General features: G+C 43.3%; 2 protein-coding genes across 2 annotated transcripts in view; both read left to right on the top strand.

Moving 5' to 3' along the window:
• The first annotated feature begins 2,345 nt into the window (after positions 1-2,345).
• Positions 2,346-3,751, top strand: LOC123585954 (olfactory receptor 6N2). The gene has a single exon (XM_045454726.1). It carries the CDS (start codon positions 2,346-2,348, stop codon positions 3,288-3,290), a length of 945 nt encoding a protein of 314 aa, XP_045310682.1. The 3' UTR covers positions 3,291-3,751.
• A 9,891-nt stretch (positions 3,752-13,642) lies between these two features.
• LOC123585414 (olfactory receptor 6N1) overlaps positions 13,643-13,957 on the top strand; it is a 2,246-nt gene continuing 1,931 nt past the window's right edge. Inside the window, exon 1 of the mRNA XM_045453579.1 lies at positions 13,643-13,957. This exon is cut by the window's right edge and continues 1,931 nt beyond it. The gene's annotated coding sequence lies outside the window, so the exon portion shown is untranslated.

Raw genomic sequence — 13,957 nt, 5'->3', positions numbered from 1 at the left:
TAAAAAAAAAGAAAAAGAAAAAGAAGGACAAAACTTCACCTAGAGAGGGGCGTATGCAGTGTCTCTAACTGGGGGGGTTAAAGACACTTGCTGACATAAGAATTTTAGATCCAGAAGGTGGGTGCTTCTGGAATTATTCCATGTTTGCAAGACCTTACCGATCTACACAAACAGTTGGTTTCAGAAAAGTTAATTGGCAGAAGGATAAAACATCATCAATAACAATTACACACAAAAGAATAAAGAATACTTGTTGAATTTAACTTCTCTGGGTGGACAAGGGTAATGGGTTCTTCAACAGGGTTACAGGAAGCGATGCAAGAAAAAATTATGATGCTAACTTCCTGTAGAAAAAAAATTAATGTTTATTTATTTTTGAGAGAGAGAGAGAGAGGGAGAGAGAGAAAGGGAAAGAGCACGAGCAGGGGAGGGTCAGAGAGAGAGGGAGACAAGAATCCAAAGCAGGCTCCAGGCTCTGAGCTGTCAGCACAGAGCCTGATGTGGGGCTCGAACCCACGAACCGCGAGATCATGACCTGAGCCGAAGTCTGCCCCCTACTGACTGAGCCACCCAGGTGCCCCATTAAGTTCCTTTAGATATATGGAGCCCATGATGCCATGGGGACAACAAGAAGGATGTGTTCAGGGGCAATTAAAAAATGTAAGTTAAATTCAGGCTACAAAAAAGTTCAAGCACATTAGAAAAACATTAACGAGTTCATAGGTTTGTGCTTTGTTATTCTGGGCATTGGTGCGGATACACAGCAGTTAATTAAGTACTACCTTTACTCTCAAGGATCTTGCCAATTCATGGGGAAGAGCACACTCATTATAAAGGTACTACAGCGTGTTTAGCAGGCACTGTAAACATTACGAGGACATAGAAGAAGGAACAAGGGAGTCAGGAAAGGCTTCACTGAGGAGTTGACACTTGACCTAATATTGAAGGATGAGAAACAGTGGCCAGGTGGAGAAAAAAGAGAGAGGGGCAAACCAGAAGGGCATGGTTAGGAGGGGCACAGATGTCAGAAATGCAACGAAGCAAAGATTTATGTGTTAACATCATTTGTCTCCTATAATTAGAGAGGTGAATGCGCGTTCCCTGCAGATCCAAGAGGTCCAAGAGAAGTGCCTTAAACACTGATTGCTTTGAATCAATTGAGCATTTTAAAATCTCAAACTCAGAAGTTTATTTGCACCGCGGGGCACTTGGGTTTAGGAGTAACATTTGAGTTTGAGTGAGTGGTATGGGCTGAAGGCAAAGCGTATGGGCTGCGTTCATTGTTATATTAACTAGTTTGATTTAAAAAATGGTTTCATTGAATACCTTGAATGTGAAAACCATTGTCCCAAGTATTAGGACTACAAAAAGAAGACACAGCACCTTGTCAATATGGAAGCTAGAGTTTGGACAGCCCTCTCCAGAGGCACTGTGACCTCTACCGGGCATGACATGGCTGACACTGGCCACCATTTTTATGCATTTGTAGTCACATTGCGATGTTTTGTGTCGGTGGTTTCTTTTCTCTCTCTCCCTCCCCCTCTCCCTCTCCCTCTGTCTCTCTCCCTCCCTGTCTCTCTGTATCTGCTGCACACTGTGCTTGAAAACAATTAGAATGCGCCACACTTTTTTGGCATTCAATTTCACCAAGCCAGCTCTGTATCCCCAACCTCTAGTCATACAATCAGTTTTGTGAAAATGCAGGATGTATGTTTCCTGCCACCTGATCGGTTCTTTTGGAGTCCGCAGTCTCACCAGATTTGTGAACCACCCCACTCCTCTTTCCGCCAGAAACACCCACAAGGCAAATTCACACCTTCACCTCTGAGGTTGAGGTTAGAAGAGTTAAACATCAGTGATGCTTTAAAAACTGCATCTGATGATGCCAGCCATCTGGCTGGCATTCTTCCTAAGGGGGTAAAGTCCCAGGTCACTGGGGAACCTCCCCCGTTGCCTCGCCATAGAGGAGAGCACGCATTTCCCTAAGTCTGGCTCTCTCCCGCTCAGCATTTGCCCATGTACTTCTTGTCTGAACTGTCTATTTTCTTCATTTCTCTAACTAACTGCTACTGTGCCTGGAAAGTTCTGGAGCTTCCTTCTCTGAGAAGCCTCTCAGTCACCCTGGTCTGAGAAACGAGGGATTCTGTGTCTCCCTCTCTCACTGCCCCTCCCCTCTCACTCTCAAAAAGAAAAACACATTAAAAAAATTTAATGAAAAAAAGAGTAATAAAATGCGGCCTTTAAATAAATTTAAAAACACAATAAAGAGAAATGAAGTGTTGAGTTGGGCTTGGCGGTCACCTCCACTCAGTTTCTTCTCCTTCCCTTCCCCACCCCAGCCTCCCATGGAACGGAGAAACCATTCGAGCCTGGCCGAGTTCGTGTTCCTTGGTTTCCCCAAAGTGGGACATGTCAGGGGCTGGCTTTTTGCCCTGTTGCTGTTGGCATATCTGTTCACTTTCTGCGGCAACTTGCTCACCTTCTTGGCCATACGACTGAACGCAGCCCTGCACACACCCATGTACCACTTTGTCAGTATACTCTCCTTATTGGAACTGTGGTATACAGCCACCACCATCCCCAACATGCTAGCCAATCTTCTCCGTGAGAAGAAGACCATTTCTTTTGCCGGATGCCTCCTTCAGACCTACTTCTTCCACTCTCTAGGGGCCTCTGAATGCTACCTTCTTACAGCCATGGCCTATGACCGATACCTGGCCATCTGCCGGCCCCTCCGCTACCCTGCAGTTATGACCCCGACACTCTGTGGCAAGTTGGCTGCTGGTTGTTGGACTTGTGGCTTCCTGTGTCCCATTTCTGAAGTCATCCTGGTCTCCCAGCTCCCCTTTTGTGGCTATAATGAAATTCGACACATCTTCTGTGACTTTCCACCTCTGCTGAGCCTGGCCTGCAAGGACACATCCACTAATGTCCTTGTGGACTTTGCTATCAATGCCTTTATCATCCTCATCACCTTCCTCTTTATTATGGTTTCTTATGGAAGAATCATCAGTGCTGTACTGAAGATAAAAACAGCAGAAGGAAGAAAGAAGGCCTTCTCTACCTGTGCCTCACATCTCACTGTGGTTCTCATCTTTTTTGGGAGTATCATTTTCATGTATGTGCGCCTAAAGAAGAGCTATTCCCTGACCCTTGACCGCACACTTGCTGTAGTCTACTCTGTACTAACACCACTCGTCAACCCAATTATCTACAGTCTTCGTAACAAGGAACTCATTAAGGCCATCAAGAGGACCATCTGCCAGAAGTCAGGAAGGGCTCACCATTGACTCTCTACCAAGGTCCTTCTTCCATTTTAGGGTTGGCCTCAGAAACGTTCTATGTACCTTGGTCCTGGCCTTGAATAATCTTCCCATTACCACACATGCTATGGATCCCATCTCCTCTTGCCTTCTCAAAGTATGTTTTTCTTTTATTTCCTACGTCTTTATGTTTTCCATTTTTCACTTGATCAGTGCTTTCAGCATTTAAGAATACTTTAGAATCTTCCTTGTTAGAAACAAGCACACATATTTCCCTGGGCACACATTCCCAGCCAGCTACAGGTCTATTTCTTATGCTCTCATTTCCAGTTAAACTTCTCAACGTGATTAATGACACAGTCTACCTCCTCGTCTTCACTCCCTACACATTTTGCAACCCACTGCCATCTGGCTTTGGCTCAGAGCTTTCAAAAAATATTTTGTCAAGCTCATTAATAACCTCCATGCTGCCTTATCCGTTAGACTCGTCTTGTCTTTCCTCTTATATATTTTTATTTATTTATTCATTTTAAATTTCAATCCAAATTAGTTAGCATATAGTGTGATAATGATTTCAGGAATAGAATTTAGTGACTCATCACTTACATATAACACCCTTGCTCATCCCAACAAGGGCCGGCCCGTTTAACCCGTCCCCCCACCCCCAACGCCCCTCCGGCAACCCTTGGTTTGTTCTCTGTATTTAGGAGTCTCTTGTGGTTTGTCTCCCTCTCTGTTATCTTATTTTTGCTTCCCTTCCCCTATGTTCATCTGTTTTGTTTCATAAATTCCATATATAAGTGAAATCGTATGATATTCATCTTTCTTGAGCTCTTGATATACATGACCAGTTCTTCTTAAAAAAGTTGGTCTCTTCGCTTTGATTGCATCATTATCTCTTGATTTTCTCCTTCTTCACTGAATCCGTCTTTCTGTCTTTTTTTTGTCCTATCTTACTTGATGCTTGAGGTATCCTTATGGCTTTCAATTTCATACCTATGCCAGAACTCTTCGAATTCTTCAAATGCATTAAGACTTGAATGGATCCGAGAATTCGCACCGATTTCCCACCAGACCTTCATTTGGTTCAATCCTTCTCATTGTGTGAGTTTCTGTTCAAATGTCACTTTCAAGTGACATTAACTTCTAGAGGACTTCTTGAACGCCCACCTAATGTATGTCACTCATTTTTTTCTCTTTTGAATTATGTTTGCTTTCTTCAAAATGTGTTCTACAACTTATATGTGTATATGTAGTTAGATAGGTATAGATATTGGTATTATATAGATATTATATGTCATTCTTTCCTACAAGTCCATAAACTGCATTTGGTCTGAAATCATGTCAGTTATGTTACTCACTGTATGTCCAGAATTTAACGAGTGTTTAAACGTGCTGAGTGTCAATAAAAATGCCAAGAATGAAAAATGTAATCAATCTTACCTACTCCTATCACTCACACATTTTGATCCCTACTTTGATCACTACTGGAACCCACTCTTTTCTAGAATGCTTTGATCCACACCAGTTGAACTCACCCGTGTTTCCTACACAGCCAGCCTCAACTTGTCTGTAACCATGTAACACTTTGCCATTTAACACTTTTTGGCTAATAACTGACAACTAACCTTTATTAACCACTAACTGTGTGCTGCTCTCAGTGATTTTTCTGGATCTCTATTTCTTTATTCACAAACGGTGGTGGGTGAGTAAGCCAGCGTTAGGTGACGTTCCCTGCTAACATGATACAGTTCTAAGACCCCATTTAACCCTTTACTTTCTTAGATGTTCTTTGGGGGGCCTGGAATTCCAAGGCTAGTAATTTATCACAAACATAAGAGTTTTTTTCTGAGTCACAAATTTCCCAGAATCTTTTAAGATTCCTCATACATTTATTACATTTTCTAGGTGTTCAAACAATTACCTCAAATATAAGACCTTTCTTAGCCATTCAGATTAATTGAACATTGAAACTATTTTTCTTATGTATAGCATATGGATATGAAGTTATAAAAATTCTTTCCCTCTCTCTCTCTCTCTCTCTATATATATATATATATATATATATAGTATGCAAACATATAAACACACATATATATGTAACTTTCAAAACTCCCCAGAACAAAGAGGGAAGAAATCATGATCCTCATTTATAGATGAGACTGCTTTAGTATTTCTTTGCCTATATTTTAGTGCCTCACCTTTCTTGTTTCTGTATCCATTTTTCTCTCTATATTATTGTGTATTGCAACTATTACTTCTCTATATGGTCCTTAGACATGTATGGGGAGCAGGAAGCTTTCACACTACCCCTTCCTACTTCCTACTTCTGAGAAAGCCATCATCTTCCTTTCTCATCCAGCTCCTCCACGCTTACGTTAAATATAGCAGAACCAAAATTTCCATGGAAAACAGAAAGCAAAGCATTCAGAAATGAGAGAAGAGAACATTCTCCTTTCTTCTGGCCTGTTTCCTAGTTTGTTTTACACCCACTCTGATTTTTTTTTTTGTTCTGCTACACTCGAGTAAATTATGACCCACGTGCATCCACTGTCTTTGGAACCACAACCCTTGTATTACGTGGAATCTACAACTTGGCAAAGAAATGAAAACGTGCAAGCTAGATGGTAGACCACCGATATTCAAAGGCATTGAAATTTACATGCAGAGAACCATGGACATAAATGTGCCACGCTGTGAACCTCCACAGGTTAATAAACTTTTATGTAAGGGACATTCAGAACAGAACTTTGGAGACATCTCCAAAATTTCCCCCACGCTCCTTCACATCCGACACAACTCCTCTCCTGCCCCAGGACATCTAACCCGACATCTAACACTGAAGGTGGGTTTTACATGTTCTGGTATTTTATAGAAATTGGTTCAGATCATTTATAGCCTTTTGTTTCTGCTTTCTTTCACTCAGCATCATGTTTACGCGATTCACCTCTACTGTCTTATTTTGCTGTAAGTTCTTTTACTTTCTCGGCTGCTATAGAATACGCCGCAATTTGATGCTAGTTATTTGCCTTACGCTTTTTCTTGTGCTCTTACGTTTCTTTGTGTGGTTTGAAATTTCTATCTAGTATTGTTTTCCTTCTGCGTGAAGAGTTTTCTTTAATATTTCGTGTAATGCATGCCTACGGACAGTAATTTCTTTCACTCTTTTCCTGAAAATGTCTTTATTTCACCTCTTTAAAAATGTTTATTTTCTTTATTGTGCTATAGCTTGCATGTCATACAGTTCACCTATTAAACCGTGCAACTCAGTGATTTTTAGTGCATTTTCAGACTTGTGCAACAATCATAGCAATCTAATTGTAGAATATTTGCCTCACCCTATCCTCCCGCAGCCCCCTACCCCAGGCATTTGCCTATTCTGGCCATTGCATAGCAATGGAATCATATGATATGTGTTCTTATTTCAATCAGCTTCTGTCACTGAGCGTAATGTTTTCAGAGTTCATCCATGCTGTAACATAGATTTTAATCCAGCCACATCGATACTTAAGTTAAATGCTAACATACATTTAATGCTAAATAATCTTCCATTGTGTGGATATACCATATTCTATTTGTCCATCCATCATTTGATGGACATTTAGATCATTCCCACTTTTTGACTATTGTGGACAGTGCTTCTGTGTACGAGTTCTGCTTCCGTTCTCTTGGGTAGACGTGCCTAGAAGTGGAATGACAGGGTCATACGGTGGCGGCAGGTTTAAACTTTTGAGAAACCGTTCAACTGCTTTCCAAGGTGACAGCGCCATTTTACATTCTCACAGCGGTACCGAGGGTCCTAATTTTTATATCCTCACCCCCACTTGTTACTGTCTGTCTTTTGCTCATGGTCATCTCAGTGAGTGTCATATGAGGCAAGTTGTGGCCTCTCCCTACGAAATACAGGAAATCAAACCCTCGTTGAGCAGCCAATGCCACATAAATAGCCAGAAGAACAACTGAGATTTAAATCCAATATTCCGAAGCAAGGCTCTTTTCCGGGCAAGGTAACAGGAGAGTAGAGGGGTGGCTCCCGTGTGCAAGTGAAGATAAAGCCACTGCAGGTAGGAACAAAGGGCAGGATCAAGGGTCTGCTTCGAGGGTTGTGTCCTCAGCCCATCCCTGCCCTCACTCAAGGTCCAAGAAGCCAGTCACATTTTAGAAAGACCCTGTTATGATTGGAAGGTATGTGCTTTCTCGCAGGTCCCACAAGAGAAAGAGGTTCTCGCAGGACCCTGTTTGCCGCCCAAACCCCCACCCCAATGACTGTATTGTGTCGAAGCAAATCATCTCCCTGAGAGATGTTCTATCTCAAGCCGGGCGGGTAGTTCCTATTACTGAGGTGAACTCACAGGTGATGAAGGACCACTGGTTAGTGAACTTCCTGTGTCTCAGTTCCCTCCCTGAGAGAGCACTTTGAAAACCCCAGGAGGGCTGCTCCGAAGGCCCAGGGGCTTCTGTCTCTATGAGGACCTATCAAGGACACGGTCACGAGAGAGGAGTCCCTCATGCTGGGACGGACTCCCACGGGCCCCATCAAAGTGCTTCACTCCCTTCCAGCCCCAGGAGTGCCCCATGTGACCATAAATGAGAGGGGAAGAAGTGAGCAGAGAGCTTTCTCCCAGCTCCAGACTCTGAGCCATGACTGGACTGCCCATGGCAAGACGTGCAGAGTGCTCCCCACCATTGGGCTCTGGGTAAGGATGCTGTCGCTCAGGCACATTTGCCCCCAGGTCCTTTTCTGGTTGGGGCACTGGGAAGAAACTGAGGGAATTCAGAAATAAGGAGAAGTATCGGATAATTAGGGTCCACAGACATATCATTCAGAACACGAAACCTATTTAAAATAAAACATACACAGATATTCTGCCTTCCTAATGCTGTCGTTCAGTCTGCACGCAGAATGAGCAAATAGGGCTCTTTTAAAACTAGTATGATCCTGCGCAAGCCATCTCCCTTGTCTGGGTCCCAGTTTCCTCTCTTGCGCCATGAAGACACAGAATGAGATCATCTAAAATGGAATCCCCGGGGCGCCTGGGTGGCGCAGTCGGTTAAGCGTCTGACTTCAGCCAGGTCACGATCTCACGGTCCGTGAGTTCGAGCCCCGCGTCGGGCTCTGGGCTGATGGCTCAGAACCTGGAGCCTGTTTCCGATTCTGTGTCTCCCTCTCTCTCTGCCCCTCCCCTGTTCATGCTCTGTCTCTCTCTGTCCCAAAAATAAATAAACATTGAAAAAAAAAATTAAAAAAAAAAATGGAATCCCCTCCTGACCCAGTGCTTTGGCCCTATGCCTAAATAATTAGATACTATGGAGAATGCAATGGTGAGAACTAGAGCATAGAATGAAAAAGATTTGTTCTAAAAGCATTTTGGAGTAAGAGGAACACAGTATGTTTGAAAAGGACCCACGTAAGATAACTGCTAATTCATACATGAGATGCACGTGTTAGGTTTTATGAGAGATCTAATTCCAATATCAGGAGACCGAAGGGAGGAGATGAGTAGTTGTGAGATAAGGGTCTGGACAAATCATCCTGGCTGCCATCGATTCTTTCATTTCCTACCACAACTGAGACACCGGTCACTGTGCCAAATCCTCCAGGAGGTAGGGCGTAAAGTGAGACATCTTTAATTTCAAAATCCTCACAGAAAGTTGCTTTGGAATAAAATAATGAATGGAAAACACTGCAGCATTTGACAGGGTATAGTTGGAGGCAAAGTGAGGAAGGACTACTGGGAATTCAGCAGGGGAGATTGGTGGGGGAGACCGGTGTTCACCGTAGACGCTCAAGGAAAGACAGTGGTGGACTTGAACCCCCAAATGGTTAGATGTCTACAGACTGACTCGGGAAGAAGTGTGGTCTTGGGGGGATGCATTGCAAACAAAAAGATTACAATGAAGTACAGGGACCCATTTGGAAAACGGTGAAATTTCTATGATGATGGTGAAAACAGTGTCTAAAGCACGAATCTGGACCAGAACGACAGGGATTTTCCGTAAGCAGAACTAGGGATGATGGGTGGATCTCAGACTTCAGGTCACTGGAAGGACTCAGTTTACAGACTGAAGTTCTTTGACAACAGACAGAATTGTCTTATGGGGCAAGAAACTTCAGCCTCCTTATTATTCTTTTTTTTGTGGTAGTGTTAAAAGATCTTTTATTTTTATGAATTGATGGGAATGTCTGATACAGTTAAGATATTTTTCATAATCCACAATTTCTGACAACTGATGAATGGATAAAGAAATTGTGGTTGATATATACAATGGAATACTACTTGGCAATGAGAAAGAATGAAATCTGGCCTCTTGTAGCAACATGGATGGAACTGGAGAGTGTGATGCTAAGTGAAATAAGTCAGACAAAGAAAGACAGATACCATATGTTTTCACTCTTATGTGGATCCTGAGAAACTTCACAGAAGACCATGGGGGAGGGGAAGGAAAAAAAAAGTTAGAGAAGCAGAGAGCCAAACTGTAAGAGACTCTTAAAAACTGAGAATAAACTGAGGGTTGATGGCAGGTGGGAGGGAAGAGAAAGTGGGTGATGGGCACTGAGGAGGGCACCCATTGGGATGACCATTGGGTGTTGCATGGAAACCAATTTGACAATAAATTTCATATTTACAAAAGATATTTTTCATGATCCAATGAAACCCAAGATTGTGGGAGCTCCAAAGAGAATTGGTACTTCCTCAAGTTTCTTCCAACACTGACTTAATATCTCTCAGTTTTGGAAACTGAATTAAAACAGTAATTAGAAATATTAAAAGAAAATTAAATAATAATTTAAAAAAGACAGTGTAAGGAGAAACCATCAGTTTTTTGTTGTTGTTGTTGTTTTTTGTTTTTTGTTTTTTTTGCTATATTGGGTGGGGTGTGAGGGAGAGAGATGAGTAGCCAGAATCTCTGTGAATTGTGACCTGGGGATTGAAGCAGGTGTGGGGAACTAGTTTCAGGGAGAAATAATGCTTGACCTGGTTATGCTGACTTTGATTTCCCAGGTGGAGTATCCAGGGAGTGAATGTCAACAGGACGTCAGCGAGCAGAGAAACAAGGTCCTTTATCTCTAGAGGATACGTTCCAAGACCCTGAGTGATGCCTGAAACCACAAATAGTCCTAAATCCTATATATGCTATGTTTTTTCCAATACATACATACCTATGATAAAGTTTAATTTATAAATAGAATTAAATTCGTAATTAACAAACAATAAGAGTTACCAACAACAGTAATCAAACAATTATGACAGTGATGTGCATGTGGCTTTTCTCTCTCTCAAAATATCTTACCGTACTGTACTCACCCTTCTTGTGATGATGTGAGATGACAAAATGCCTAGGTGAAGAGATGGAGGAGGTGAATGATGTAGGCGTTGTGACACAGCATTAGTCTACTAGTGGCCTTCTGACGATAGGTCAGAAGGAGGACCGTCTGCTTTCAGACGGCAGTTGACCACAGGTAACTGAAACTGTGGAAAGGCAAACTGTGGATAAGGGGGACTATTCTGTAGCTTGAGACTAAGTCTTTGGAGTCATGTGGAAACCTTACCCTCTGAGGAAGGAAAGGGCAAGACGTTGCCTTCCATTATTCAACCTTGAGGCCAGCCCCCATGTATCTGGAAGTTTAGCTAAGGTCACTAAACAATTCATCTTGAGTGTGGTTGGGAGGCCGGAGATGGAGCAGAAACTTTATATTTATACTTGGAGGGGAAGGAATGTAAAAAGCCTAGAATAAATATGATCGGAGCTGGATAGAAATGTTGGGATAATGTTTTATAGGAGGCACATCTGCACCTAAGATTTGAAGGAGGTAAAGGCAGAATTGGACAATGGGCAGGTATGGATTTGAAGCAAAGAAAACTAAGGCAAAGGGGAAATCTCTAATATTAAGATGGTTATTAGGGCTTTGCTGAAGCAAGATCACTCAGAAGGATCCTGCCCGGAAATGGTCTTCTGACATCTTAGGAGAGAGACATCCTATCTTTGGAATGAGAAAGTTTTGGCACAAGAAGACGGCATGTTGCCTGGGTTTAGAAGATGGTGCAGCCAGGAGCAAGCAGGGTAAATAACGTAGGTTTGGATGGGATGAGAGGGAGAAGTGAAAAGCAGCTTGGAGAACAGAGGAGGAGACTGGATGCGTTTGTAACACTTTGCCTTTGAGCAAGTGTTCCTTTCTGCCTAGAATACCTTTCTTGCTTTTTTTTCCACCTGGCAGTTCTGACCCTTTACTTTAAATAAAAATGATGTCTTCTGATGTGCCTTGGTGGCTCTGTTGCTTGGGCATCCAACTCCTAATTTTGGCTCAGGTCGTGATCTCATGGTTGATGAGATTGAGCCCTGCATCAGCATGGAGCCTGTTTAAGTTTCTCTCTCCCCTCCCCACCTCAATAAATAAATAAACTTAAAAAAAAATGATGCCTTCTGTGAGGTGGTCCTGATCTCCACTTCCAGCCCAGGGCTCATTCATGGTTCCTCCTGCATATGCAAATAAGCAGTTAGCTACCTTACCCAATTTGCTTATTCATGTAACAAATATCTCTTGATTCATTCATTATCGTAGTCCAGACCCAACTGTAAGCACCTAAGATTCATCAGTGAGCAAAACAGAAAATCTCCCTGCCCTGGTGGAGCTTGTGTTGTCATAGGGGAGAGAAACCACAAATAGTTGAGATGACAAGTGAGCTCATTTGTATCGTTAGGACACGTAAGAACCGTGGAAAGGATTAAATGGGGAGTACAGAAAGGTGGCGCTAGGACAGGACCTGGGCGTGGGGAAGGAGGCAGACTCCAGTTCTATTTAGGGCAGCTCAGGCAGGGCTGCTGGGGAGGGCAGATCTGTACCAAGGCTTGGAACAAATGAAAAAGCTACCCAAGGGGAGATTTGGCAGAAGATGGCTCGAGGAAGAGAAAGCTACAACAAAGACTATAAGCTGTCAGGTCACTGAAGAGGTTTGAGCAGCGAAGGCAGGGCCTGACTTGAAATGGAAAGGACAGTTGTGGCTGCAGTGTCGAGGAAGGCTCCAGATTGACCAACACAAGTAGGATCTGTTAGGAGACCAATACAGTGATGGAGGTAAGCGAGGTCATGGCTCGAACCCAGTGAAAACTAGCTCCTGGATTTGGCAGAAATACAGAAGCAACGACAACTGTGAGAATTTGGGTCCATGAGCTGCCAGACTGTGACGGCCCATGGGGGAGAGGCGAGGCCTAGTAGGGGAGACCGTGTTGGCTGGGGAGTCTATTTAGAAAGCTGTCTAAACATCTGTGGTGTTTTGAGTCATGACATTAGATGGCATTGACCAAGGAGTGAGTTTACAGAGAAAGGAAAAAAGGAGAATCGACACTGACCGCTGTGAATTAGGAAGGTAGGTCAGGGAGAAAGAACTAGCAAAGGAGGTAAGGAGGGACCGGTCAAGTAGGAAGAAGCTGAATGATGGCACTCTGATAGGAAGAGGTAGCCCTGAGAACCAATGATGCGAGTGTGTCAAAGGGCAGGACAGGGACCTCTGTCAAGGCTGGAGGATAGCTTGGGCAAGCTAAGGAATGGAAACTGGATGTGGTAAATGTGAGATAACGCGTGTGTGTGAAGAGGGGTGGTCTGATGGAGTGGTAGGTGGTGAAGGTCTGACTGGAACGGTTTAAGAGAAAACAAACCATTAGGAATGAGAGTGGAGGCAGCTCTTTGGGGGGGGGGTGTTGTTGCAGGAACAGGGGAGGAAACGGACCAGTGGCTCTGGGATAAGTGAGTCAAGAGAAGGAATTTGGGGGGCTTGTCTTTTACTTGTTTAACAAGTGACAACAGGAGCACGTTTCTGTGATGATGGAGTGTTCCAATACAGAGCTGGTTGGCAATGAGTGGCCTTCTCTATTTTCTCTAGTAGAATATTAGTTGCCTAGCTTCACTTACTGTTTTAGCTCCTGTTCTAAGAACAATACCTCCAATACAGAAAATGTTCAATAAATTTTTGTCACATGGACCTCTCAGTACAAGTTAAATATTTGCCATCTAAAAAGCAGTAAACCAGAAAACACATTCCAGGTTGGTGGAGGAGGAAAGCGGAAGGAAGGACCAACAAAGTGGCCACAGCCGGGAATAGAAATGCAAAGACATAGATTTGCCTCCTTGTTTTCTGTGGCTCTTTTTTTTTTTTTTTTTTTTAATTTTTTTTTTCAACGTTTATTTTTGGGACAGAGAGAGACAGAGCATGAACGGGGGAGGGTCAGAGAGAGAGGGAAACACAGAATCGGAAACAGGCTCCAGGCTCTGAGCCATCCGCCCAGAGCCTGACGCGGGGCTCGAACTCACGGACCGCGAGATCGTGACCTGGCTGAAGTCGGACGCTTAACCGACTGCGCCACCCAGGCGCCCCTTCTGTGGCTCTTATATTAAGTCAAACCCCCTTGCCTTGACTGCGATTCACCCCCGTGTCCGAGACAGGTGAAACCCTGACCTCCCTGCTCCTGGAGGATGCTGCCAGACCCGAGTCTCCATGAGGAAATGAGAGGGAGCCGAGGGTGAAAGGGCTGATGCTTTGGTATCCAGAAACTTGAGGAAGAAAATAAACTGAAATTACAAATCAAAACATATAACTGAAATGATGTAATCTTGGTCCAGTATACTACGGATATTTTATCAGTATAAATGACAAGGAATATAGGTAAATAATAAGATAAACCTTGGATGAGGAATA

This window comes from Leopardus geoffroyi, chromosome C3 (assembly GCF_018350155.1).
Source record: "Leopardus geoffroyi isolate Oge1 chromosome C3, O.geoffroyi_Oge1_pat1.0, whole genome shotgun sequence".
NCBI classification, from domain to species: Eukaryota; Metazoa; Chordata; class Mammalia; order Carnivora; family Felidae; genus Leopardus; species Leopardus geoffroyi.
The sequence above is the reverse complement of the archived record's forward strand: the minus strand, read 5'-3'. Positions and strand labels throughout refer to the sequence as shown.

Bases quoted from the DNA above. Each gene is read 5' to 3' on its own strand.
- LOC123585954 (XM_045454726.1), top strand. From the start codon at position 2,346: ATGGAACGGAGAAACCATTCGAGCCTGGCCGAGTTCGTGTTCCTTGGT.